The sequence below is a fragment of the Delphinus delphis genome, chromosome 20 (genome assembly GCF_949987515.2).
Source record: "Delphinus delphis chromosome 20, mDelDel1.2, whole genome shotgun sequence".
Lineage (NCBI taxonomy): Eukaryota > Metazoa > Chordata > Mammalia > Artiodactyla > Delphinidae > Delphinus > Delphinus delphis.
The window spans coordinates 13,802,822-13,830,815 of record NC_082702.1 but is presented as its reverse complement, the minus strand read 5'-3'; the positions used below and the strand labels follow the sequence as shown (position 1 = coordinate 13,830,815).

At 52.3% G+C, this 27,994-nt stretch overlaps 1 protein-coding gene across 1 annotated transcript; it reads left to right on the top strand.

Moving 5' to 3' along the window:
* The first annotated feature begins 2 nt into the window (after window positions 1-2).
* Window positions 3-27,479, top strand: CATSPERG (cation channel sperm associated auxiliary subunit gamma). Its single transcript, XM_060000606.1, has 27 exons — window positions 3-447; window positions 535-588; window positions 5,196-5,340; window positions 5,692-5,818; window positions 5,982-6,054; window positions 7,047-7,202; window positions 12,454-12,625; window positions 13,869-14,006; window positions 16,018-16,137; window positions 16,726-16,776; window positions 16,882-17,011; window positions 17,549-17,660; window positions 18,617-18,775; window positions 18,852-18,964; window positions 19,752-19,965; window positions 20,304-20,366; window positions 20,469-20,655; window positions 20,740-20,858; window positions 21,001-21,081; window positions 21,169-21,225; window positions 24,417-24,573; window positions 24,777-24,840; window positions 24,983-25,078; window positions 25,348-25,437; window positions 26,610-26,702; window positions 26,792-26,891; window positions 26,976-27,479. The coding sequence occupies exons 1-27, from the start codon at window positions 193-195 to the stop codon at window positions 27,258-27,260; spliced, it is 3,411 nt and encodes a 1,136-aa protein (XP_059856589.1). The 5' UTR covers window positions 3-192; the 3' UTR covers window positions 27,261-27,479.
* The last annotated feature ends 515 nt before the right edge of the window (window positions 27,480-27,994 follow it).

Sequence of the window (27,994 nt, the reverse complement as noted above, 5' to 3'; positions counted from 1 at the left end):
GGAGCAAGAGCGGGAGAGGAGCGAGGAGCAAAAGTAGGAGTGGAGCGTCTGAGCAGAGGCGGGGCCAGGAGCAGGGACTGGACGAAGCACCGGAGCGAGGCGGGATCTCAGAAGGCGCCTACCAAGAACAGTCTTGCAGGCTGGTGACCTCCGCATTCTCCAGGTTGAAGCCACGTTATCCACTGCCCCGAGATGTCCCCTGCTGGCCCTGCGTGGCCGAGGCTCCGAGTCCTGCAGACGCTGTGGGCACTGCTGGTGGTGCTGTTGGCACCGTGGAGGTTGTGGGCGATAAAGAATACCCAGGAGTGCACCTGGCAAGTTGTCCTGAACAACTTTGAGACAGTAGGCAAGAAGGACGCGAGCGATCGTTTCGTCGATCAAGAGCCCTTGTACACAGTGGACAAAGTGTTCAGCCAGCTAGTGGACGCGCCCATCGACCCGGACGAGGTGAGGGGACTGGTGTCAGGCAAACGGGAGAGGTCCTGGACCTGCACCCCACTGGGCTCTGGACATTTGCCCACCCTCTCCTTGCAGACATACCTGGGCTTTCCTTACTACCTGAAGATCAACTACTCCTGCAAGGGAGAGGTGAGTGGGTGCAGAGGGGGTGGGTTCATTCTGTTGGGGCCTCAGTTTCTCCATCTCTAACATTTGAATAGCGGTGGCACCACCAGACCCTAGGGACCTTAAAGATTCAAGAAAATTCCCAGTATCCCACGAGGCACATAGTTGGTGCTCAAGTAAGCTTTCTATTTCCATGTTTTAAAATTGACGTATAGGGTCTTACCTGGCGGTCCAGTAGTTAAGACTCCGCGCTTTCACTGCAGGGGACACGGGTTCCATCCCTGGTCCGGGAACTAAGATCTCGCATGCCCCACATCGCGGCCAAACAAAACAAAATAACAACAACAAAACACTTTCCTCAATAAAGTGAAGAAAATATTTTTCGAAAATTGAGATATAGGGCTTCCCTGGTGGCGCAGTGGTTGAGAGTCTGCCTGCCGATGCAGGGGACGCGGGTTTGTGCCCCGGTCCGGGAGGATCCCACATGCCGCGGAGCGGCTAGGCCCGTGAGCCATGGCCGCGGAGCCTGTGCTCCGCAACGGGAGAGGCCACAACAGTGAGAGGCCCGCGCACCGCAAAAAAAAAAAAAAAAAAAAAAAATTGAGATATAATTCACATACCATAAATTCACTATTTTAAAATATACAGTTCGGGAATTCCTTGGCGGTTCAGTGGTTACGACTCTGAGCTTCCACTGCAGGGGACACGGGTTCCATCCCTGGTTGGGGAAATGAGATCCTGCAAGCTGCGGGATACAGTTCAATAGTTTTTTGTATATTTACAAAGTTGTGCAACCATCACCATTATCTTGTTCCAGCACATTTTATTTTAAATTAATTAATTAATTTATTTATTTGGTTGCGCTGGGCCTTAGTTGCAGCATGTGGGCTCTAGTTCCCTGAGCAGGGATCAAACCCGGGCCCCCTGTATCGGGAGCGAGGAGTCTTAACCACTGCGCCACCAGGGAAGTCCCCCCAGCACATTTTTATCACCTCAAGAGGAAACCCTGTACCCCCATCCCTCCAGCCCCTGGAGACCACTAATCTACTTTTTTCCCCTATGAATTTGCTTATTCTGGACATTTCATATAAAGAATGGAATCAGGGGCTTCCCTGGTGGCGCAGTGGTTGGGAGTCCGCCTGCCGATGCAGGGGACACGGGTTCGTGCCCCGGTCCGGGAAGATCCCACATGCCGCGGAGCGGCTGGGCCCGTGAGCCATGGCCGCTGAGCCTGCGCGTCCGGAGCCTGTGCTCCACAACGGGAGAGGCCACAACAGTGAGAGGCCCGCGTACCGCAAAAAAAAAAAAAGAATGGAATCATACAATATGTGGCCTTTTGTATCTGACTTCTTCTCAAGGCTTCTCCATGTTGTAGCATGCGTTAGTATTTCCTTTTTATGGCTGAGTAATAATATTCAGTTGTATCGATGTGCTACATTTTGCTTATCCATTCATTAATCGATGGACATTTGGGTTATTTCCACTTTTGAGGGGGGATGTTACGAATAATGTTGCTATGAACATGTCTGTACAAGTTTTTGTGTAAACATCTGTTTTCAGTTCTCTTCACTATATACCTAGGAAAGGAATTGCTGGGTCATATGTTAACTCTGTTTCTCCTCTGAGGAACTGCCAGCCTGTTCTGCAAAGCAGCTACACATCATTTTATATTCCCATCAACAATGTATGAAGCGTCCAGTTTTTTCTATATCCTCACTTGCTCTTGCTCATCTTTTTGATTATAGCCATCTGGTATGTCTAGTATCTAGTATGTGTGAAATGGTATCTCAGCGTGGTTTTGACTTGCATTTGCCTCGTAACTAGAGATGTTGAACATCTTTTCATATGCTCGTTGGCCATTTAACTTCTTTGGAGAAACGTCTATTCAGCTCCTTTGCCCATTTAAAAACTGGGTTATTTGTCTTTCTACTGTTGCATTGTAAAATTTCTTTTTATATCCTGGATACTAGTTCCTTATCAGATATATAATTTGTAAATATTTTTCACATTCCATGTCTTTTCACTATCTTGATGATGTCCTTTAAAGCACAAAAGCTTTATGTTTATTGAGATATAATTCACGTATCATACAATAGCACCAAAGTTTTTAATTTTGATAAAGTCCAATTTATCATTTTTTTTCACTTGTTGCTGGTGCTTTTGGTGTTGTCTAAAAAGGCTTTACCAAAGTCACGAAAATTTACTTCCATGTTTTCTTCTAAGAGTTGTTTGTTTGTTTTAGCTCTTACGTGTAGGCCTACGATCCATTTTGAGTTAGTTTTTGTATATGGTGTGAGGTAGGGGTCCAACTTCTACATGTGAATATCCAGTTATGCCAGTACCATTTGTTGAAAAGATTATTCTTTCCTCATTGAATTGTCTTGGCACCCTTGTCAAAAATCAATTGACCATAAATATAAGGGTTTATTTCTGGGTATAATTCTGTTCCGTTGCTCTATATGTCTATCCATATGCCAGTACAACACAGTCTTGATCACTGTAGTTTTGTATTAAGTTTTCAAATTGGGAAGTTTGAGTCCTCCAACTTTGTTCTTCTTTAAGACTGTTTTGGCTCAAGTAAGCTTTCTGAGGACAGTAGAATGTTGTGGTCTAGAACTGAAGTTCTGGAGGCTACAGACCTGGGTTTGAATCTGCCATTAGCTAACGTTACTTGGAGGAAGTATAGCATGATAGTGAATCCTTTGGGCTGTGGAGCCAGGCTGCCTGGCTTCAAATCCCAGCTCTGCTACATAATAGCTGTGTGATCTCAGGCAAGTTACTTAACTTCTCTGTACCAAAGTTTCCTCATCCTTAACAAGGGTCCAATAATGATCATACCCACTTCATAAAATGCTTAAATAAGTGTGAAGCACTTAGCACAGTGCCTGGTTCATAGACAGGGCTCAGTGAATGCTAGCAACAAGTTTCTAGAGTGTGACCCTGGGCAGAGAGTTTACTCCATGAGCCTTCTCTCCTTATCTGTGAATTCCTTTTTCTGTTCATGCAACACCTGCTCTGAGTCAGATCCTCTTTTTTTTTTTCACAACGGGGTGGGGAAGGCAGTACAATGATAAACAACGTGGCCAGGTTTTTCTTCTGGATGCAGTCCACCAGGGAAACAGACAATTGGCAAGTAAATACATAAAATAATTTATTACAGTAATCAGTGCAAAGATGAAAATAAAATGAGGTGATATGTCAGAAAGGAGGGTGTTAGCTGGGGTGGTTGGGGAAGGTCTCTGAAAAGCTTGAGCAGAGACTGGAATGATGAAGAGGGACACACATGCGGAGAACTGGGGAAAACATCTGGGCTGAGGGAACAGCCAGGACGGAAGCCAGTGTGTATGGGGAACCGACCAGAGGCCTGTGTGGCTGGAAGAGAGTGAGCGAGGGGGAGAGTGGGAGGAGATAGTGAGGACCTGGCTTTCCCCCTGAGTGAGGTAGAGCCATGAGAAGGTTCTGAGCAGAGGAGGGATGTGATGGGACTCGGGTGTTCACAGGCTGAATGGGGGGCAGGGCAGCAGCAAGGAGACAGGGAGGGGGCTGATGCTCAGTCCGGGCAGGAGTTGAGGGTGGACAGCACCAGGGTGGTCAAGGCCACTGTAGCCCTGACGGGGAGGAGGTCCCCGCCCACCAGCACCTGCTACCTTATGATTGGAAACCCTGAGGCAGGGCTGAGGCCGGTGTAGGGGACAGGATTGAAAGGGCCCCGGCCTAGGCATTCCTCAGGATGAAGGCCTGTGCAAAAGGGGTCAGACCCGTTAAATCTCCCGCCCGCATCTCACAGCTGCCCCCACACCCCTGCCCACAGTGGCTTGAGCACAGCTGTCTCTTGGGGATGCCTCCAAGCCTTTGCTAGTGCTATTCTAGGGACTTCCCTGGTGGTCCAGTGGGCCCTCCCAGTGCGGGGGGCACGGGTTCAATCCCTGGTTGGGGAACTAAGATCCTGCATGCCGCACGGTGTGGCCAAAAAAAAAAAAAAATTAATGCTGTTCTATACCCTAGAACACCTATCTTCTCCTTGCATCTCCGCTCAAGCCCTGCCCTCCCTTCTTAGCCCAGCCAGGATCCTGGCATCTCTGGGAGGTTGTCCCTGGCTGCCCCGTCACCCTCTTCCCCAGTTCCTTTCTGTCTAACTGCCCCATCCCACCCTCAGCCCCAGGCCCCAGCCCACAAACCTGGTGGTGATGGCAGAGACTCTAATTTCTCTGGGTAGGGGGTGGGGTAGAAGCCTCAAGAATGGGACTTGAAATCCCTGAAGTGAGGGAAGAGGCTGCTAGTATTTTGGGTGCTAGGCACTCCCACCTTTACGTTTTTGCTTATCCCATGCTGTTTTTCCCCATGCATTCCCTACATCCAAATTCTGTCTGAGGACCTTGCTCTGGACTCGCCTCCTCCAGGAAGACCTCCTGACTCCCTCCACAGCCCAAAGCACTTCTGCTCATCTCCTAGCCTGGCCCATCCCCTGCCCCAGCCCCAAACCTAAACCATGTTCTCTAACCTTCCCTCAGTGGAGAGTCTGCTCTCCTGACCCAGCCCCAGGGAGAAGACAGGCTAGTAAAGGTAAGGTCAAGGCAGCGGGACCCACAGGCTATCTTAAGGACACACTTGTGGGGCCATCTCGCCCTCAGTCCTCTGAGGCCCTGGTCCGCAAGGGCCACCTGACGGGGCTGAAGCCGGTGGTGCTGGTCACCTTCCAGTCCCCAGTCAACTTCCATCGCTGGAAGATAGAGCAGCTGCAGATCCAGATGGAGGCAGCCCCCTTCCGCAGCAGAGGTGGGCCTGGAGGGCTCCTGGCGGGGCCACAGCACGGCGGGCATGCGGGGGCATTGCCAGGGACCTCAGCAGGGTTCATGACCGTGAGGGGAGGCTGGGACCATCAAAGGGGCCTCTGACCTGGTGGGCGTGGGGGTTTGTTGGGGGCCTCACAGAGGTGTCTGACCTGGAGGGGGGCCTGGGGAGGCGTCAGCAGGTTGCTTGGCCTAGATGGGACCACACAGAGGCCCCAGTGGGGTCCATGGCTGAGGGGAGGCGTGGGGAGTTGCAGGGGGATCCCAGTGGTCTGTGGCCTCGGGGGCTTGCTGCTGGAAGGCCCCAGCAGCCTCAGTACCCCCTGCCTGCCAGCAGAGAGGTGTAATGCAGAGGAAGTGTGTCTCATGAGCTGGTACACACCCATGCCCATCAAGAACGGCAGCGTGGTCATGCGCGTGGACGTTAGCAGCAACGGCCTGGGGCCCTTCATTCCCAATAAAAGGTGCCCTTTCCCAAACCTGGGGCAGGGGGTAGTCTCTGGGAAGGGCTTCCTAATCCCCGGATCCCCAAAGAAGACAGGAGGAGCCCAAAGGGAGGGAACTGGACAGGGAGGTGGCAGTGAGCTGTAGCAGGAGCTGGAATGCATGCCCCACACCCACCGCCAGGTTTCAGGTGAATATCAACGGCTTCCTGGAGAGACAGCGAGACAACACACTCCGATTCACTGTGGGAAATGAGGTGAGGGGGGCCCGGATGGTGGGAAGGGTAGAAGAGGGGGTTAAAGACAGTAGGCTGGGGCCCTGAGTACTTCCCAAACGAGCGGCGGATTCCATTTACAGAGCATTTACTGTGTGCTGGCCCCCTGGCGACGTGCCCTGCTAAATGCACAATCACATTAGGTCTTGACAGTGACCTGTGAGGGAAGGTACTCTCACATACCCATTTTAAAGAGGAGAAAACTGAGGCCCCAAAAGGGTGGAGCCATTTGCCCACAGGCTCTCGGCATGTACACATGGAACGAGACTTGAAACTGTGTCTGCCTGACTCCTGCACCCATATTCTTAACCACAGTGCATTCATTCATTCATTCATTCAGCAGGCACTTCCTGAGCACACAGTGTGGCACCATGGGAACATAACAGTGAACACACAGACCCAAACCCCTGTCCTCTCTTAGAGCTGACATTCTAGTGGGAGAGACAGACAGCAAACCAGTACACATGAAATCAGGTAAATTCTGTAGTAGGTTAAAAGGTAGTTAGTGCTCTGGAGAGAATTCAGAGTGAGGGGAACTGGGTCTGTGCAGGAGGGGACGGCAGTGTTTAATGGAATGCTCAAGAAAGGCATAACTGGTGGGAATTCCCCAGCAGTCCAGTGGGTAGGACTCTGTGCCTTCACTTCGGAGGGCCCAGGTTCGATCCCTGGTCGGGGATATAAGATCCCACAAGACCCCACAAGCCGCGCAGCGTGGCCAAAAAAAAAAAAAAAAAAAAGGCGTAATTGAGAAGCTTGGCATTTGGGTAAAGGGAATCACGTGGCTACCAGGGGATACAGAGGGAGCAGTCTGTGCAAAGGCTCTGAGGAGCGGGAGACCCATGTGGCCGGGAGAGAGTGGGTGAGAGGGAGAGTGCTGGGGGATGAGATCAGAGAGGCGATGGGGCAAATAGACGGAACCGTGGGAGAGGGAAGGGAGGGGCGTGTTGAGCAGCCCTCCTGCCCCTGCCCCGCAGCTCTTCAATCTGATACCCCGGTACTTTGTGAATGTCCCGTCGAGGCCCTTGTGGTACACTGTGGACCAGGCACCTGTGTTCATCCTGGGCGGCATCCCTGAGGAGAAGGCCATCCTGCTGACTGACACAAACTTCAAGGACTTCTTTCTCGTGGAGGTGAGTTGATGTAGGGCAGATGGTGGTCTGGGCCTCAGCTCCTAAAATGGTGGGGGGGCCTGGGACCAGAGAAAGGTCCCCAAAGACCTACCACCAATGAGAGGCAAATAGCATGAATGAAAGACCTAAGACTGCAACCAGACAGCCTGGGTTCAGGTCCTGGTTCTGCCACCTCCTGGCTGTGTGATGTTGGGCAAGTCATTTTACCTGGGCCTCAGATTCCCCATCTGTAAAATGGGAGCAATACTTATATTTACCTCACAGACCATTGCGAGGATGGTATAAATTAATGTCAGCCGGACACAGAATGAGCACTACGTGAGTCAAAGCTATCATTACTTATAGGTCCACCATTTCTAATTCTGAAATCCAAAATCTTTGAAACGGCGTTTTCAGAAGTTTAGGGCTAAAATGTATTTGTTGAGAAACTCCGACCTGAGCTAACAAAGGCTACTTTTTTTAGTCTTTATGCATTCCATTTAGTGTTACTATTCAGATACTGCCCTGCAGAAATATTAAGGAGTTTGATTATGGGGTGTTGCCCCAGACCCCACTGGGGTTTGGATGGTATATATGTGCCATCTTACCTTCTAAACTGGAAAATTCTGAATTTCGATACACGTCTGGCCCCTAGGGTTTCAAGTTCAGCATTGTGAGCCTATATTATTCCCAGAACAGGGAAGGAGTGTCTGAAGCAAGGTTCTTTTGGTGTGAACGACAAACACGTTTGAATTAACTGCAGCTGTAGGCAGAACTGCAAACCAGTTTGGTTTAAGCAGAGAAATGGATTTAGTAGGTGTGCCTAACTGCAAAGCCCAGACACAGCTCAGCCTGCAGGCCTGGCTTGATTCAGGGCTCACATGAGGACTCCAGCTTTCGGTTCCACTTCTTCTGGATTAACTCCATCCTCAGTGTGATTCGTATCATCCCAACTCCCAGGCAGAGAGAAAGGGAGCGTCTGTTTCCCAAATAACTTTAAAAACAAACAAACAAACAAAAAACCCTTGAAATTTGTTTGCTTTGTCCTGATTGGCCCAGCTTGAGTCATGTGTCCCAAAAGAATGGAATGTGACAGCTGGCTTAGCACAGGTCATGAGATCCATCCTAGTGAGGACGGCAGCCGAGACAAGAGGCAGAGAAAGGATGGTTCCCCCAGAGTGAAATCAGGCTAGCTTTGCCACAGGTTGGGGGGATAAGATGCTGGTTGTTAATTGTGTCCAAGATAACAGCTGTGCAGACAGCAACCCCAAAAGATTGCCTTAGCCTCCTCCCCTTAAGGTTGAAAGCCCCGCACGTGATTTCTGACAACCCCATGTGGACTAATGTTCTCTCAGGTCCCTCTGGCCATGAATTCCGGCTTCTACTGATCTCATTTCATTGACAGTCTCCCTGTCCTGGGTCAGCTCTCTCGGTTCTGGCCCAAGTCTTTCCAGACCTTGCTCAGTTTTCACGCTCCTGACCCAAACACACCCACAGGAAGTATGTGGCCGATGTGGATTCTGCTGAAGAGATTTGGAGGACAGAGAAGGCGGTTTATGTCATGAGAATGAAAAGTGCAATTTGAACTTCAGTCATCCTTGTTCTTTTTTTTTCTTTTTAATTTATCAAGATGAAACATAAAATTCACCACTTTTTTTTTTTTAAGATTTTTTTGATGTGGACCATTTTTTTAAACTCTCTATTGAATTTATTACAACACTGCCTCTGTTCCATGCCCTGGCCCTTTGGCCTCGAGGCACGTGGGATTCCAGCTCCCCGACCAGGGATCGAACCCACACCCCCTGCACTGGAAGGCGAAGTCCCAACCACTGGACCGCCAAGGAAGTCCCTAAAATTCACCACTTTAAAGTGAACCATTTAGTACCATTGATTACATTGATACTGTGCAACCACCAACTCTTGTTTCCAAAAAGTTTCCATCACTCCAAAATCGAAGCCTACTTATTCTCATTCTTTAATCACAGGGATTTTCCCCATATTGTTGTCTCCTCTCTGTTTTCCTTCCTCTTGTTTCACCTCACCACTCCCTTCTAGACGGCCCCTAGGGTCCCATAGGAATCCTCCCCCTACACGGCTCTCTTCGGCCCTGAGTTGGTCAGGTTTAGATGCTGTAACAGGAGTTCCCTGGTAGCCTAGTGGTTTGGATTCTGGGCTTTCAGTGTCATGGCCTAGGTTCAATCCCTGGTCAGGGAACATCCTGCAAGCTGGGTGGCCAAAAAAAAAAAAAAAAAAAAAACCCTGTAACAAAGAGACTCCTGAGAGAGAATAGCTTAAATAGTTGCTGTTGCTCATTCCCCAAACAGTTCAGAAGTGAGAAACCACAGTCCCTTCTATTTTCCTGCTTTACCATCCTCTAGGCCCCAGGTGTTGATCTCATCAGTGTGATCAGAGCTGGGTCATGCCTACGTCCATATTCCAGCCAACTGGGAAGGAGAAGGGGCAGAAATGAAGGGCAAGCTATTTTCTCTTAAGCAAGTTTCACTTCCACTCACATTCCATTACTGAGGAATTAGTTGCTTGGCTACATCCAACTGCAAAGGAGGCTGGGAAGTATAATTTCTATCTGGGTGGCACATGCCCTGCTAAAACTCAATTACCAAAGAATATGGGAGAAAGAGATTTGGGAGCCCAACTAGCCACCTGCCAAAAATGGAAGAGGAAATTTGTAAGTTTGTGTAACCAAAATATTCAGGACTTCAGGTCCGGCTTGACCCAGGATTTCAAACAATGTCACCAAGACTGAGTTGCTCTCTCTCCATCTCTCGGACCTGGTTCCTCTGTATTGACTTTATGCTCAAACATCTCTGTCCTTGGAATTGCAAAGGCTGCATCTCAGGCCCACATCCAGTGGGAAAGATCTTTCCCATTACCCTCTAACCCCCAAATCCCAAGATTCCTTCCACTTGGTGTGGCTCACCATTTGCTCACCTTGACTCAATCACTGCGGCCAGAGACACCCACCATGCTGCTTTTTGAGTTAAATGAGTCAGAACTCTCAAGCTCTGCTCAAATAAGAAATCCAGCTGACTCACAGCTTTTCTTTTTCTCACGTATGTGGGAGAAGGGAGATGTGATGATCCTTTTCTGGTTTAACAAAGAAAATTTCCAAGTATTTCTTCCAGAAAACAGAGGCAGCACTTTAAATATTAACAGGGCAATAGATGAAGTATGACAACCAATCAAAATGACACATTGAGAGGGTAGAGGCTAGTTTCACCGGGCACAGCAACAATGTCTGTAGTCTGTAGAAATCTTTTGTGTGCTGAATAGGGTAGGGAAGTGAGAATGTACTTGTTACCCTTAACTTGATGAAATTTCCCTCAGCATCAGAACTCAGAGTGTTACTTTGATATATGCTTTTTATTGGAAAAGTTAGTGAAAAATTCCACTTTTTAGTGGACAATTTCAATCAAACACAGAAGTAGAGAATTGTATAATGAACCCAGCTTCAATAATTAACATTTTGCCTTTTTTTTTTAATCCCACTATTTTTTTTTCCCTGGAATATTTTAAAGAAAATTCCAGCCATCATACCATTCACCTGTAAATTCTGGAAATAACTGAGGAAGTATCCCTAACACATGAGAACTTTTTTTTGGGCTTCTCACTGTTGTGGCCTCTCCCGTTGTGGAGCACAGGCTCTGGACGCTCACGGACCCAGCCGCTCCGCGGCATGTGGGATCTTCCCAGACCGGGGCACGAACCCGTGTCCCCTGCATCGGCAGGCGGACTCTCAACCACTGCGCCACCAGAGAAGCCCCACATGAGAACTTTTAAGAAATAAAACTACAATGCCATTATAATGCCCAGCAAAATTAACAGTAACCCCTTAATAGCATCTAACCCGGTCATAGTCAATTTTCCCCAATGATCCAAAAATGTGTTTTACAGTTGCTTTGTTTGAATCAGGACCCACACGTTGCATTTAGTTGTTACGTCTTTTAATACCCTACATTTTTTCAGGCAATTTAAGAAACCAGGCCTTTTGTCCCATAGAATTTGGCTGTTTGCTTCTTCACAAAATCGATTACAACTTGTTCCTCTGACCCTATGTATTGGTCTGCTCAGGCCGCCATAATAAAATACCATAGACTGCGTGGCTTAAACAACAGAAATTTATATTCTCATAGTTCTGGAGGCTGGAAGTCCAAGATCAAGGTGTCAGCAGGGTTGGTTTCTCTCCTGGGTTTGCAGAAAGTACCTTCTCACTGTGTCCTCACGTGGCCTTTTCTCTGTGGGCATGAGTGGAGAGAGAGATCTCAGGTGTCTCTTTCTCTTTTTATAAGGACACCAGTCTGATAGGATTAGGGCCCCACCCTTATGACCTTGTTGAACCTTAATTATCTCCTTAAAGGCCCAAATACAGTCATGATGGGGGCTAGGGCTTCAACATATAAATTCTGTCCGTAACACCCTATATTGCCTATAAACTGGTAGCGAGCTCTAGAAACTTGGTTAAACTTAGACTCAAAAAAAAAAAAAAAAAAAAGAGGGCTTCCCTGGTGGCGCAGTGGTTGAGAGTCCGCCTGCCAATGCAGGGAACACGGGTTCGTGCCCCGGTCCGGGAAGATCCCACATGCCGCGGAGCAGCTGGGCCCGTGAGCCATGGCCGCTGAGCCTGTGCATCTGGAGCCTGTGCTCCGCAACGGGAGAGGCCACAACAGTGAGAGGCCCGCGTACAGCAAAAAAAACAAAAACAAAAACCAGGGAATTCCCTGGTGGTCCAGTGGTTAGGACTCCATGCTTCCACTGCAGGGGGCCCAGTTCGATCCTGGGTAGACTCAATCTTTTAGGCCCTTCATTGGTGGTACTTTCCCACTGTTAGTGATATTGCCAGTGCTGGTGATTGGTCATAAGTTCAGATGGTGTCAGCCTGACAGCCAATCGTGTTCGAGATAGAATAGGATTATTAAAAGTGTGCCTCGGGCAAACTTAGAATCTTTTGGATCCACGTGAGTACAGCCCTGACTGTGGCCCGGAGAACCAGGACTGCTGAGCACTGTTGAGTATGCTGTGTACTGCCCAACTCCAGGGAGCACAGAAAGCCCCAACTGCCTCTGGCCTGGGTCACCTGCTTGCAGGGGAAGTTTGGCCACCAAGATGCTGCTGCAGTGTGCGCAGGGAGGGGACCCTGGGGGCAGCCGCATGTGTTCATTCCAAGCAGTTGTCAGAGCTGGTGCCTCGAGGCAAGGGAGGACACAGGGGCTGAGACCAAGGCCACCTGCTTACCAGCGGCTCTACTCCCTTGCAGTTGAGCATTGACAGTTGCTGGGTAGGCTCCTTCTACTGCCCCCAGACCAGCTTCACTGCTACCATCTATGATGCCATCGCCACCGAGAGCACCCTCTTCATTCGGCAGAACCAGCTCATCTACTATTTCACGGGCACCTATACCACACTCCACGAAAGCAACCGTGGCAGCGGTGAGGGGGCCCTGGCCAGGTCACATACCCGTGTGTCCTTGGCATCCTAGGCAAGGGGACCTGCCTGTTGGAGCCCCAGGGAGGGCACCTCAGTGAATCCATCACTGGAGACGCCTGGGAATGGAATTTCCATGAGTGGGGAGGGGGATGTTGGAGGGACTTCCCAAGCCCCTGAAGCATCGCTGCCGCCCTGCAGGGGCCTCCTCCTACCCTCTATATGCTGGGGTGAGGCTTTCATCCAGACCTTCCCAGGAGTTGTGAACCAACTAAGGGCAGAGAGAGGTGTGAGAGTGAAGGGAGGGAGCAGAGAGCAAGACACTGGGGTGCACGCGCACTCACACACACACGTGCAGAGAGAGAAAGACAAACCGGAGAGAGTTGCATACCAAACGAGAAATGTGTGGGGTTGGGGAGTGGCAGAGAGTCAGAGAGTCAGATAAAAGACGTACAAAGAGAGAAACAGAGATGGGCCGTTGGAGAGGCAGTGCCATGAGGGAGATTGATCAGAGAGGAAAAAGAGAGACTTCTGATTCAGCCTCATCTGTTAAATGATACCAAAGCCCTAGTTCTTCTCACCTTCTGCCCCTGCCCTATCTAAATGAAAGATGTCAACTTACAGAGTCACAGAAACTTGTACTGTAACCCATATTTCATTAGTTAGTAAGTGTTCCCAACAGCTTTATTTTTCTCCCTTTCTTTCTTAGGGCACTTTGACAGTGGGAAGGACCAAGTTAAAAGAGATTTAAGTCAAAGACGGGTGTTTATTGGCTTAGATAGCTGGAAAACTCAGGAGCATGTTGTTTTCAGGGACAGCTGGATCTCGGGGCTCACTGCAGCTGTTAGGCCCATCTTTGTGGTACTGCCCCCACTCCATCCAGCAACTGCAGGCTTTTATGCCGGGGGTGGAGGTGGGGGGCAGGAAAGAATATCTCTTTGTTAGCGGTTGCAGGCTGAGAACTGTCTCTGATTTGCCCAGCTTGGTCACATGCCCAACTCAGAATCCATCCTCTGGCCAGGGGAATAGAAGAGTGGGGTCAGCCCAATCTGAACCTTGTGGGCAGAGTGTGAGCGGGGGTGGGGGGATTTTCGCAAAGGCAGCTGGGGCCCTATACCAAGGGCCCCTCAGACGCCACACTGAACAGTCACTCCAGTGGGAGAAGACAGATAACAGGCTCATTAAGGCCTGGAAAATGTGGATGGGGGCGCAGGTGCCAGGCCCAAATGTCTGTGCTGGCCCCCACAGGGAGATGGGTCCGTGTCCTGGCTAACGAGTGCATCAAGAAGTTGTGCCCTGTGCATTTCCATAGCAATGGCTCCGAGTATGTCATGGCCCTCACCACTGGCAAGCACGAAGGTTACGTCCACTTTGGGACCATCACGGGTAAGGTTGGTACCTGGTACCTCCGTACCCTCTCACTTCTAAGAATTCTGACCCCAGGCCCTCACCCCTCACCATATTCCTTCAGGAGGGGTCCCAGGCTGGAGGTTCTCCCTGTGAGTCGATATGGGCTTACGCCTTTGTAGGGGCAGGGCTTGGGGTGTGTTATGTATCTTTCACAATGTGTTTGGTTTCAAAGGGTAGAAGCCCAATTCAAAAATCACTTAAGCAGGGACTTCCCTGGCAGTCCAGTGGTTAAAACTCTGGGCTCCCACTGCAGGGGGTACAGGTTCGATCTCTGGTTGGGGAAATAAGATACTTACATACTGCACGGTATGGCCAAAAAATTTTTTAAAAATCGTCTAAGCATAAAAAATGTGTAGACATATAAGTGAAAAGACCAGGAGCCAACGTCAGGCATAGCTGGATCCAGGGGCTTACAGGGTATATCCTCAGGACTCTGTCTCTTGGCAAGGTAGTATAGCATAGGGATTATAGCACGGGTTCTGGAGAGAGACTGCTCTAACACACCAGCTCAAGTCACTGGCGGCTCCGGATAGGTGACTTAACCTCTCTTTTTGGTCTCATATCCTCATTTGCAAAATGGGGCTGATAGTACTAACTAGTACCTGCCTCATCGTGTTGATATAAAGATTAAATAGACATATATAGGGTCTTAGGAGAGTGCTAGGGACATGGTACTGTTCAAGGGTTTATCATTGTTAGCCCTGTGATTTGGCTTCATTTTCAGATAGATACTCCCCTCGCGAGGGTTAGAGATGGCCTCCAGGAACTTGGGGCTCACATCTCCCACCAGTCTGAGTCACCCCGAGAGAGTGAGAGTGGACTCTTCCCCACTGGCTCTGGCACAGATCCCAGGGTGCATTCTGATTGGCCCATTCTGGGTCACATGCTCAGACCTGAGCCAAATACTGTGACCAGAGACAGACATATTCTCTTTTTTTAAACTTTTTTAAAGAATTTATTTATTTATTTATTCTGGGCTGTGTTGGGTCTTCGTTCCTGCGTGCGGGTTTTCTCTATGCAGCGAGCGGGGGCTACTCTTCGTTGCAGTGTGTGGGCTTCTCATTGCGGTGGCTTCTCTTGTTGTGGAGCATAGGCTCTAGGCGCGCGGGCTTCAGCAGTTGCAGCACGCAGGCTCAGTAGTTGCAGCTCGTGGGCTCTAGAGCACAGGCTCAGTAGTTGTGGCACATGGGCTTAGTTGCTCGGTGGCATGTAGGATCTTCCCTGACCAGGGCTCGAACCTGTGCCCCCTGCATTAGCAGGTGGATTCTTGACCACTGCGCCACTAGGGAAGTCCAGGCAGACATATTCTTTTTTTTTTTTTTTTTTTTTTGCGGTATGCGGGCCTCTCACTGTTGTGGCCTCTCCCGTTGCGGAGCAGAGGCTCTGGACGCGCAGGCTCAGCGGCTGTGGCTCATGGGCCCAGCCGCGGACGCGGCATGTGGGATCTTCCCAGACCGGGGCACGAACCCGTGTCCCCTGCATTGGCAGGCGGACTCCCAACCACTGCGCCACCAGGGAAGCCTGGCAGACATATTCTGATAGGCCAGTTGTGAATGACTGAAAGGCCAGTTGGGTGAGAGCTGCCCCAGGGAATCCTGGGACTAAGAAGGAGGCACAGGCATAATTGGAGAGCTGGTGTGGTGGGGTGCCAGACAGGCTGGGAAGGGCCTGAGCTTTGACCTGCCCTGCTCTGCAGATGGCCGCGTGTCCTTCGAGTTGCTGCCCAGGCAGCGGTCCGTGTGCAGTGGGATACTAGGTACCCAGCTCCCAGATGGGTCTGCAGTGGGCAGGGGGTGGGGTGGGTTTGGGGGGGTTGGGGGGAAATCGAAGGTGTGGGAGAGCAGCGAAGGGTGGGAGAGGTCATAGGACAGGATGGGCAATTTCTTGGGGATGGGTGGAGAGTCACTGGGATAGATGTGGCAGTCACAGAGACTATGGAGAAGGACGGGATCTGGGGGCTGCTCTGGACTTCTGCCTTCCCTACCAGTTGTCAACTGCTCCATAACCTGGGCCGTATTCATTGCTGGTGACTACAATCTACTGCTGCTGGTGGAGATCGAAGACCCCTCCACCAGGAAGTATTTCCAGGTGGTCAGCTATGACCTGGGTAAATGGGGCGCCACGGCGGGGGCAGGGGGCTGAGCGGGAAGGGGCAGGAGCTCGGAGTGTGAACTGCGGGCCCATCCTTTGGAATCTGTGCCCAGCAGACAGCTGGAGGGAAACGTTGCTCGTGCCACTGCTAGGTAAGGGGCAGTGGTGGAGAACAGGCCGTCTGGGCTGAAGAGCCTGAGAGGAAGTCAATGAGACTAGAACAGAGGGGAAAGGGGAGGAGGGAGATTGGAGATGTGGGCAGACGCCAGAGCTGGAAGGGCCTTGCGGCTCACAGTGAGGAGATTTGATTTGATTTGATGAAGTGAGAATAGGGCTGCCGTGTACAGCTGTTGAGGCTGTGCCTGGTGTTCCCCAGCCAAGGAGTCAGAGGAGGGAGGCAGGTCCTCCGCCCTAACAGGACTGTATCCTCTCAGAGGAAGTGTCTTTTTATTATTCACATAAAGAAGTTCTAAAGATTAATAGGCCCAAACGGGAAGCTGTTGGAGGGTTTGGGGAGGGGTTGGGGAGCTGGGGACCTGCTCAGTTTCAGGTCTTGAAAGCTCAGGGCCTCAGGAGATTTTTGCTGTGTTTTCCCCACCTGTAGTCAGTGATTACCTGGTTGTCCTCTACACCATCCCGGAATTCATCCCTGACGGTAGGAGGGGAGGGAAGAGGGGGCTGAAAAAGTGGGGGGGAGGTTAGGAGGGGCCCAAGTGACCCCACCTCACTGCTGTGTCCACTCTGCCTCTGCCCCTGCCAGCTCGAGGCCTGGAGTTCCTGATGGTCCTAGGGACAGAGTCTTACACCAACTTCCCGATGGTACCCAAGGGCATGTCCTACAACCCGTATAACAACCTGCTGTTCATCTGGGGCAACTTCCTCCTGCAGAGGTATGCGGCCGGGTACAATTTGGCCACCCCAACCCCACTAGGGTGGGGGTCCTTTCTGAAGTCACCAAGTTTTCAGAGTATGCCCAAGTCCAGAAGTTACCAGGACTGTGATGGGGGAAAAATGAGCTGGGGTGGGCAGAGATGGGATGGGGGAAGCTGATAGTTTAAAGCTGGGAGCCCTTTCTTAGATGAAACCTGATATGAGGACCTAACCTATGTGAACAATAGAACGGCATTGTCTGGGGAAAGGTAAGGATGCTTTTCACCCCTCAGGAATCCAGGGGTCCCAGAGCCAACTCCATGGGCTGTTGGCAAACTGCCAGTTTGGTTGAACCTTCCTGTTCACTGATGGGCAGGTCAGCCAGAGGGTTTGGAGTGTGGCGCAGAAACTAGAGTCCCAGGCCTCCTTTGCGTGTTCTCACAAGGCTGGTGGAGAACTGAGTAAATGGTTCCTGCATCGTGTCAGGCCTAGTTGGGGAAGCAGATATTTCCCAGGGCCTTGCCTGGTGCCCCTACCTCCCACCTCTGCCCCTGCAGCTATAACAGTAAAAACTTCATCTACCTGGCGGACTTCCCCAAGGAGCTGTCCATCAAGTACCTGGTTAACTCGTTCTATGGGGACACGGCTATTGTCACAGAGACTGAGGAGGTGGGCTGCCCTGCCCCTCTCCCCACTTCCTTTCTGCCCACCCCCAAATCCCAAGGGTTTCCCTTCTTCCCCTGTCAGGGTAAAGGGGCCCAGGAGAGGGAACGTCCTCAGGGACCCAGGGGAAGGGCAACGAAAGCTCCATTTATAGCTGAGAACCCTCAAACTCAAAAAGGATAAGTATCTTTCCAAAGTCACTCAGCAGAGTGAAAAACCTGTGCTCAGAGTCATGATGTCATTTCCAGAGGGGGTCCTCTTTCATTCCATCGTGCAGTTCAGTTCATAAATATTGATCCAGTGCTGGAGACACAGTGGCCAATGAATCAGTCCTGGGCCCTGCCCTCACAGGGTCCCAGTCCAGTTGGGAAGATGGACTCATTCCCAGACTGTGATGGTTCAGAGCAGCCAGGGCTGCAGTGCGGAAACAGCATCTATGGAAGTTCAGACCCGGTCTGGGGGTGTGTGTGTCAGTGAGGGCTTCACAGAGGAGGCCACCTGGAGGGGGGACATGCTGGAGGCTGGAGGGGATCCTCCAGGTCGAAGCTAAGGAGGAGGTGAGATCTAGAGCAAAATGTGTTGGGGGATGAGACGGTGGGCAATAGTGCAGAGATGGGAAACTGAGGCCAAGGGGAGGGTGCAAAGAGTGAGAAGGAAAAACGAGGGCTCATTCCTTGGATCCCAGGCCTCCAGGGAGTGTATATATTAGGAATGGTTACATTGCAAGTAATAGAAACTCAAGCAGACTAAAACACTGAAGAAATTTATCATGGCGAGTGAGGGCTGTAAGCACAGGTGTTTGGGTCTGGGAAGTAGAGAGATGGCTTACCCGATCCCAGCTGGAGGTGAACTCCCAGGCTTCACCCCTCAGGGAATGGGGCCCTCACACTCGGCAGAGCGAGAGGTGGGGGTCACAGGGCCCATGACCCTCACACACACACACCCGGCTGTCTCACCCCCAGATCTGGTACCTCCTGGAGGGTAGCTACCAGGTGTACAAGCTGTTCCCATCCAAGGGCTGGGAGGTGCACGTCAGCCTACAGGTGATGCAGCAGTCCTCTCTCTACGCCCCCAATGAGACCATGGTCACCCTCTTCTACGAAGACCACAGACTGTACCAGGTGCTAAGCGGGGGACTATGGGGGAGACATGGGGAAGCTGCAGGACCGCTCATGTGGCCCTGCCTTCTCGCTGCAGCTGGTGTACCTTATAGACAACCAGCAGGGCAGGCTCGTCAAGAGGCTTGTGCCTGTGGAGCAGCTTCTGATGTACCAGCAGATCAGCAACGACTACCTCTTGGAGCGGCAAGGGTGAGGAGATACTGGACCACAGCAGCAGTCAGAGCCTTAGGCGCTGCCTGTGGGAAGCTCCCATTCGGGGGGTGGGGGTGGGGTGGAGATCAAGCCATCCCCAGTGCCAACCGCTGGGCTCAAAGGAGGGGTCTGACCCAGCCTGGGGACAGGGTGCATCAGGGAGGGCTTCAAGGAGGAAGAGGTGCATGAGCTGTGACCTGAAGGGTGAGGAAGAATTGACCAGGTGATAGCATGGGGCAGGGTGTTTCAGGCAGGGAGAACCACATGTGCCAAGGCCCCGGGGAGGAAAGGAGATTGCCTGATCAAAGAACTGAGAGAATGCGGTGCTGTTAGAGTGCAGTGGTGGCGGGGTGGACAAGGTGAGCCTGGTGGTCACAGGGAGGAACTTGGACTTCATCTTGAGGGGCCTGGGGAACCACCATGGGACTAAGGGGAGGGGCTCCAGGGTCAGATTTTACTGTGTTCAGCAGTGATCCTTTTGCTCACCTGCAGAGGAGCCCAGGGAGGCAGCGGGGGGAGGGGGGAGGGGGGAGGACACTTTGGAGGTGGAGTACCGTGGAGGGGGTGGGGGAGAGTCTAGGATGCGGTCCAGGACTCTGGCCTGTGCGGCCGAGGGCCGACCACGTGAACGTGTGCAGGGGCACCAGGGGCTGAGGCTGAGGGGGAAGGGCAGGGATGGATTAGCCTTGAGTAGTCAGCAGCGCAGGGCTGGTAAGGGGGCCTGCGGAGGCTCCTGGTGCACGCACGGAAAAGTCAGCCGCCGTCCTCCACTACCGCCGCTCAGGAGCCACCTGACGCTCTCCTTCACCAACTTCTGCCCCTTCACGGTGATGCGTCTGCGGGACCTGCCCAACCCGCAGATCTACACGCGCCAGGAGCGCTACCGGGCGCAGCCGCCGTGTGTCTTGGAGCCCGGGGGCTTCCACAGCGACAACTCGCTCGCTGTCTATCAGGGACTCGTCTACTACCTGCTTTGGCTGCACTCGAAGTACGACAAGGTGGGCGCCTGGCGGCGGCCGGGGCCATCGGGGCCGGGTCTTGTGTGAGGCGGGACCGCAGAGCCGTAGAAGGCAAGGCCTGCGTGGCCGGGAGAACCGCCGCGGAGGGCGGAGCAGAGCAGAGCCGCCTCGGTGCGTCCGAGGCTAAGGCGGGCTGGAGAGGGGGTCGAGCACGGCTCACGGGGGATGGCTTTGGGGGTGTGGCGGTCGGGCTGAAAGCGGGGCTTGAGGCCGATTTCAGGGTCAGGGGCTGGGACTGAGGCTAGGAAGGGCTCGGAGGATACTGCCTGCCTGGGCACGCCCCTTGGCCCCCCTCAAGGTGCTGGCGGTCCCCGCAGCCATATGCGGACCCGGTGCACGACCCCACCTGGCGCTGGTGGAAGAACAAGAAGCAGGACCAGGTGCGTGGAGAGGGTGGCGAATCGGTGGGAGGGCCGAGCCCGGATCCCCCCTCACCGTCCCCCTGTCCGGGCACTGTCTTTGCCCCGCATCCCGTCCCTCAGGATTACTACTTCTACCTGGCCAGCAACTGGCGGAGCGCTGGCAGTGTGCACGTTGACATGGCCAGCTACGAAAAGATCTACGACCTTAAGGCTGAGAACGAGCTGCCCGAGCGCATCTTCCTGGACAAGGGCACCAGCTACCGCTTCTCGGTCTTCCTGACGGCCCGGGAGCCGGAGCTCCTGCACGGTCTGTGGGCGGGGCCGGGTGGAGCCTTAGGGGCGGGGCTTCTGTCGGGTGCGGCGCCCTGACCCCTCCCTCTGCTCCAAGCAGGCCCCTCCTTCCAGCTGCAGAGCAAGGTGGGCCTGGCTGTGGTGCTGGCCGACCCGGAATGCATCGAGGCGGTGGTGAAGGAGGAGGTCCTTGTTAATCGCAACTCGGTGCTTTTCTGGGTGAGACCAGGTGGAGGGGAGGAGCTGAGGTGACGGCGGAGCTACTGAGGCAGTGGACCTGTTAGAAGCCCGCGGTTATTTGAACTGTCCCTGGGTCCTCCCGCTGGCCCGCTGACCCCTTCATTTCTGCCCCCACCCCCAGGTTACGCTCAGTGATAAAAGGTTTTGCTTTGATCAGGGCATTAGTGGACATCACCTCATGAAAACCTCCATGCTCCTCAAGGTGCGTTCCCAGCCTGGAGGGGAGGGATGCGGATGAGGGAAAAGACTGGGCCCGTGGGGTCCACCAGTCATCATCTCCTACTCACAGGTGGTGGGCTCGTCCGGGCACTGCTTCCAGAACACGAACCAGGGGCCCCGCATGCAAGTATTGGACTTGGGGTACTGGGCCCTGTGCTGGGAGGGAAGGGGTTGGGTCGAGTCTCAACAGGGCAGAACCTGAGGGCTCCTTCTGGGAATTCCTTGAATGCCTTCCTAATTTCTTCTTTCTCGTTCATTTCATCATTCACCCGCCCAGCCACCCACTCCCTCCTTTAATCCATTCGTGTTTTCAGAAAGGGCTGCTTAGTGTAGGTTGCACGCAAGCTTGTATGTTCCTTCTGATACTTTTCTGCAGGGAGAAGTAAAGTATCTGCCACACAGGGCTTCTTTTTCCAATTGGCACAAAGGCGGCATGTGGGCCAGCTTGGCCCTTCCTTCATACCTCGCTCTTCCTTTGCCTGTTCACATGCGCCTTGTTCAAGCCTTTGGGTCCTTGGTTCTTCACTTGCTTACACATGCAGTATCCCCTTTGCATAGAGGCAAACACTGAGGCTCAGAGAGATGCAGACAAAATGCTCAGAGTAACCCTGGGGGCTAATAAGTGGTAGAGGAAGCCTTGTTCTCACCCACTTCCCTGCCCTCTCTCCAGGAGACAGACCCTGGTGCTTCTTCCTCCTGGGTTGGTATGACCCAGGGCAGTTAAAAAAAGGGGCTTGTCGGGCTTCCCTGGTGGCGCAGTGGTGGAGAGTCCGCCTGCGGATGCAGGGGACATGGGTTTGTGCCCCGGTCCGGGAAGATCCCACATGCCGCGGAGCGGCTGGGCCCGTGAGCCATGGCCGCTGAGCCTGCGCGTCCGGAGCCTGTGCTCTGCAACGGGAGAGGCCACAACAGTGAGAGGCCCGTGTACCACAAAAAAAAGAAAGGGGGGGGGGCTTGTAACAGCTCCCAACTCCTTGGATCACATGGAATATTTGGGGTCAAATTCAAGGAAGAGTGACTGACCTCGGCCCAATAACAATTTCTTTCTATCCTTAGTGATATGCATTATTTTTAAGGTCTTTACCTTAACCCTAGAAAGTCAAAGTTAACATCTCCATTTTTTTTTTTTTTTTTTTTTTGCGGTTCGCGGGCCTCTGGAGGTGCTGAGAGAGAATCTGTTCTGTACTCTCTCCTAGCTTCTGGTGGTCGTTGATGGCCCCTGACATTCATTGGCTTGTAAATGCATTGCTCCAATCTCTGTCTCCATCTTCACAAGGCCTCCTCCCTATGCGTCTGTGTCCAAATTTCCCTGTTCTTATAAGGACACTGGTCATTGGACTAGGGTCCACCCTAATCCAGTGTGACCTCATCTTAACTTGATTACATCTGTAAAGACCCTCTTCCAAATTAGGTCACATGGGCAGGTACCAGGGAATTAGGACTTCCCTGGTCCTAATATCTTTTTGGGACACACAATTCAACCCAGAACAGAGAGTCAGATAATAAGCAAGAGAAATAAAAGATATTGTATGTTAAGGGCAATGGGTGCTAGGAGAAAACAGTAGTGAGCAAGGGGCCTGGGGTAGGTTAGCATTTTCCATAGGATGGTTCAAGGAAGACCTGGCCGAGGAGGAAACATTTGAGCAAAGACTTGAAGGAGGGGAGGAAGTGAGCATGCAGTTATGTGCCGGAAAGCATGTCAGTGAGAGGGGACAGATGGCAGAGGCCTGGAGGCAGGAGTATGTTTCATGTGTTAGACTAAAGGAACAGCAGGGAGCAGGCATGGCTGGATCAGGGCTAGCAAGGAGGACCATGGAGAGAGATGAGGTCAAAGCGGTGATGGGCAGGTCACATGGGAGGCATCTGAGCAGAGGAGCAACTCAGGTGTTCACAGAGTCCCTCTGGCTGCATGTGGGAGACAGCCTGGGTGGAGGGGCGGGAGCAGGGAGGAAATGGGCCAGCCAGGGTGGAGCAGAGGAGTTGGGGGTTTGGGGAACGGAATAGCTCTATTTTGAAGTTTAGAGACAACGGTATTTCTGGATGGACTGCATGTGGGGGTGAGAGAAAGAGAGGTTTCCAGGATGAGGTCAAGGCTTTTTAGCCTGAATTTGCAGGGGTGAGGCGCCATAAACAGAGGTGGCCTGTGGATAGATTGAATCTGAGACGCCCATTAGACGCCCCAGTGATTCAGTGGCTGATAGGTGTAAAGTCTTTGGCTCAGGCGAGCATGGGAACTGCTTAATCTGTGGCCACGACGCCTCTCCGCGGTAGACATCAAGCCCAGCCCACAGTCTCCAGATGTCCATGTCCTTTTGACAATTGGGTGAAATCCTTGGGCCCTACCCCCAGAATGGGCCAGAAGCCTTTCATTCCCAATGACAATGTCACGGGAGTTCCCAGATCCCTAACCCCCATCCTGGGCTCTACTTCCCTCATATACCCCATGCTTCCCCCAGCTCTACTGTCTGAGAATTCAGTCTCAACCTCAGCCCTTTGTTTTATTTTATTTTTTTTTTTTGCGACACGCAGGCCTCTCACTGTTGTGGCCCCTCCCGCTGCGGAGCACAGGCTCCGGATGCGCAGGCTCAGCGGCCACACGGCTCACGGGCCCAGCCGCTCCGCGGCATGTGGGATCTTCCTGGATTGGGGCACGAACCCGTATCCCCTGCATCGGCAGGCGGGCTCTCAACCACTGCGCCACCAGGAAAGCCCTGCGCCACCAGGAAAGCCCTATTTTATTTTTTAAAAATTAATTTTTTTTGCCATGCTGCGAGGCTTGCGGGATCTTAGTTCCTCGACCAGGGAGTGAACCTGGAGTCATGGCAGTGAAAACCCGGAGTCCCAGCCACTGAACTGCCAGGGAATTCCCTCAACCTTGCAAGTCCTTGCTTCATAGGTGCAGGTGTTAGTGGTTTTGTATGTCTTATTCTGGAGGCAGTTGGAAGCAACCTGTCTCAGTTTGAATCCCAGCTCTACCACTTACCAGCTGTGTGGCTTTGGATAATTAATAAGTGACTTGACCTCTCTGTGCTTCCCTTTTGCCATCTCTAAAATGGAGATATTAATGGTCTGTATCATACAAGGTTGTTTTGAGGATTAAATAAATTTGAATATGTAAGGCACTGAGGCCATTCCTCAGTGCCTTGTGCATAGCAAGAGCTGCTTAAGTGTTTGCAGTTATTATTGTTTTAACGATCATAATAATGATCACCTTGCCCTCTGGTGAGAGTGAGCCTGGCAGGTAGGGGTGGTGTGTGTGGGAGGAGGGGCGTCTTCCCTGCCCCACCCCTAGAGCCAGGCTTTTCTCCTCCCATTCAGGGCAACCTGATGGTGCCAGTACTTATCGGCTGCCCCCCAGGCAAGCGCCTTGCCTTTGACATCACCTACACGCTGGAGTACAACCGCCTGCAGAACAAACACTACTTTGACTGCGTGCACGTCGACCCCGAGATGCCCTGTTTCCTCTTCCGCGACAGTGCGTGTCCAGCCCCCTCCTCTCAATGTTCAGTGTCCTCTGCCCCCACTACTTTGCCCTCCCAGGCCTTTCCTCCCTGCCCGCTCACTGCCCCAGCACCCTCTGCTCTTCCCCTTGGACCACTCGTCTCTCCTTCTTCCCCTCTCCATCCTCCACTTCCGAGCTAATTTCTCCTCCCCGCCTCAACTCCTCCGACCCCACAGTCTTCTACCCATTCTTCTTGATCCAAGATTTGGTGACGGGAGACTCTGGCAGTTTTCAGGGCAGGTAAAGTCGTGGCCAAGCCAGCGGCTGACAGGAGTGAGGTGGGGAGTCGGGGGGTGGGGAGAAGGGGGGAGGAAGTGGGGGTGGAGGTGGTAGAGGTGATGCAGGACTTTGGACAGTCCGTGCGCACCTCTGCTCCCGGCAGCTACGTGCTGAAGGTGGTGGGCGGCGGGCCCACCCTGGACACCATCAAGGAATACAGCGAGGAGGATATCTACCGCTTCAACAGCCCCCTGGACAAGTAATCCCTGTGGGCCGGGCCCATAATCGGCCTTTCTTCCCCTGCAGGCCCCTGCATCTTCCCAGCCACAGACCAACCCTGGGCTGCAAACCCCGCCCATCTTGGTGTCTCAGGCCCCACCCACAGCCCAGGCTCCTAGCATCCCACATACTCGGCCCCGCCCACGGCAGGAGGCTCCGCTCACCCAATCCCGCCCACTGCCCCCTCTCCCTTTGGGGCCTCTGCCCGCTGAGGCCCCGGCCCCACTGAGGTTACCGCTTCCTGCACAGGACTGGCAGCCTCATCTGGACCACAAGAAACACAACGACTACCGAGGACTCAGCCTTCAACATTTTGTCCCACAACAGTTTAGGCATTGAGTGAGTGCCGGCCGACTGCACGCCCCCTTCTCCCCTACAGTCTGTCGGGCCTGTCCATCCCTTCTGCCTCTGGGAGACCTCCTGGTCCTCAAGCTACACTGACTGCCTTTGCGGTCCTCAAATGAGACCGATCTCTACACAAGCTGGACCCTCTGTCTGCAGGACTGGTCCCTCTTAATCTTTCTTCAGGCCTTAGTTCAGATGCCACTTCAACCAGGAGGACTTTTCTGACTGTTCTAGATGGGACAGTTTTGCTCTCATGTCCTCTTGTACGTTCCCCATTCTCACCCTGACCCCTCTGCCTGTGCTTCCTCCTTCCCAGCCCTTACCCCTCTGAGCTGTCACTGTCTCCTGTGGGGTCTGTCTCCCTTATAGTCCAGGTCCAGAATAGACAAATAATATTTGTTGAATGAGACAATGAACAAGTTAATTCATCCATGGTAGACATTTATTGACATTTGAATGGAAGTATTAATGAATGAATAAAACAATGAAGGAATAAGTTAGTATAGGGGGAATTCTCTGGTGGTCCAGTGGTTAGGACTCAGTGCTTCCACTGCTAGGGGGGCCTGGGTTCAATCCCTGGTCGGGGAACTAAGATCCCGCAAGCTGTGAGGCACCGCCGAAAAAAAAAAAAGCATGTAGGGCCTCAGTAACTGGCCCTATAATAATGAAAGGAATAATAATAATGAAAGGAAGAAAATGATGCCATGACCAAATGAAGGAAGTGAATGAATGAACAAAGTAGCCAACTTGCACCTATTCGGTATTCAACCTGTGTTTACTGAATATATGAATGAAGATGTGACTTTGTACCTCGTAGCTGCTCCAGATTCACTTGTGGGATGAAGGAATAAAGGTAGCAAAGAATAAATGAGGAGGTGGCACCTAATAGGTATACCATCCACAATCTAGATGAATGCATAGTAACGGAGGAATTGACAGCTGGAGATGTAAAGACGTGAGGAAATGAATGAGTGAACAGCCTGTCACCTGGGAGGGGTTCGGTCAGCCTTACTGGCTAAAGTGGGTGAAGGAGTGAATCAGGGAGAAAGGGAGGAGATTGCACCTAGTTAGTACTCACCCAGCGTCTGTGGGGTAGAGGGGAAGGTCAGGGATTGGCACGTGCTAGGCATGATTTGTACTACAAGTGCCTGAACTTGGGCCCCCAGGTGGCTCTGTATGGAGAACTCCCCGTGCCATGACACCATTCCACACAGCATCTTTGCCTCCGAGTTCTTCTTCAAGGTGCTGGTGAGCAATAGGTGAGCCAGACACATGGCCCAGGTGGGCTCAGGGGCTTCCTGTGGGGTGACCGCCTCCTCCCCCGATCCTGAACCCCATCCCCCAACAGAGGTGTGGACAAGAGCACATACTGCGACTACCAGCTCACCTTCCAGCTGCACATCCACGGGCTCCCACTCAGTGCCAGGCGGGCCTTCCTCATCCTCATGGTGAGTGGCTGCCCTGGAGCTGCCCTGCTGCGTGGATGGGGGCCCCCAGGCTGCCCACCCATGCCTGTTGTGTGGTGTCTGCAGGTGTCAGCCAGCCTGTTCGTTGGTCTGGTGATCCTCTACGTCATCTCCTGCCTCCTGTCGCCCTATGTGGTGAAGGTCTGCAACGTCCTCTGCTGGAAGATCAACAACATCATCGCCTGGGAATCTTACATCTACAGTATCGCCTCCGACACCGGGGCCTTCAGCAACACCTCTGGGATCAAATCTGGGGAGAGCTCTGGGGGCATCTCCAGAGTTGTCTCCAAGGTGGCAGGGGAGAACAGGACTGACACTAAGGAAACCTTGAGGAAGAAGCCAATATCCTGAGCCTCTTACCTGCCCCAACTGCCACCCACCCTCATCCCTCGTTTCCTGGGCCACTTTGAACATGCAACCTGTGGCTCGCTCATCCCAGGCCTTTCTCCCATTTTGCTTGAATTTTCACTTTGCATTTCAACACCAGCTGCGGGACCTTGTGAGGACTCATGTTCAATTAGTTTGTACCACTCAGCCACATAAGTTATAAAATATCAAAATCCTTCTGTGCCAAACTGGTAAATACTGGCTTCTCTGTGTGCCTGCCTACTCAGCCCCTCCCCAGAGTGCCCCTGACCTCCCGACAGTCCAGCGGGGTCCTCCATGACCCAGGCCCGTTGCCATGACCTGCAGTCTGTTCTGATTGTTCAGTGCCCAGGTTTAACACTAGTTGTTAAATATTTTGAATGGCAACACGTATCTAGTGTCTATCTTAAGGAGGGGGCTCTGCAGAGGTTAGAATTTTTGTTTTGGTTGCAAGTAGCAAAAATTTCACTCAGTGGTCCATATGGAAATGGTAATTTACGGACTTTGTTAATATAGGCTTCAGGTACAGTTTGATCCAGAAGTCCTCAGTGTCCATAGGATTCTGGCTCCCTTTGTCTACCTTTCCCTGCTCCGCCCTTCTCTGAGGGTGGTCTCTGAACTCAGACCAGCCCACTTCACCGTCTGAGGCTGCACATCCACATGTCTTACTGTCCAGAGAAAAAAGGAGCTGAAGTCCAACATTCCCAGGCAAAAGTCCT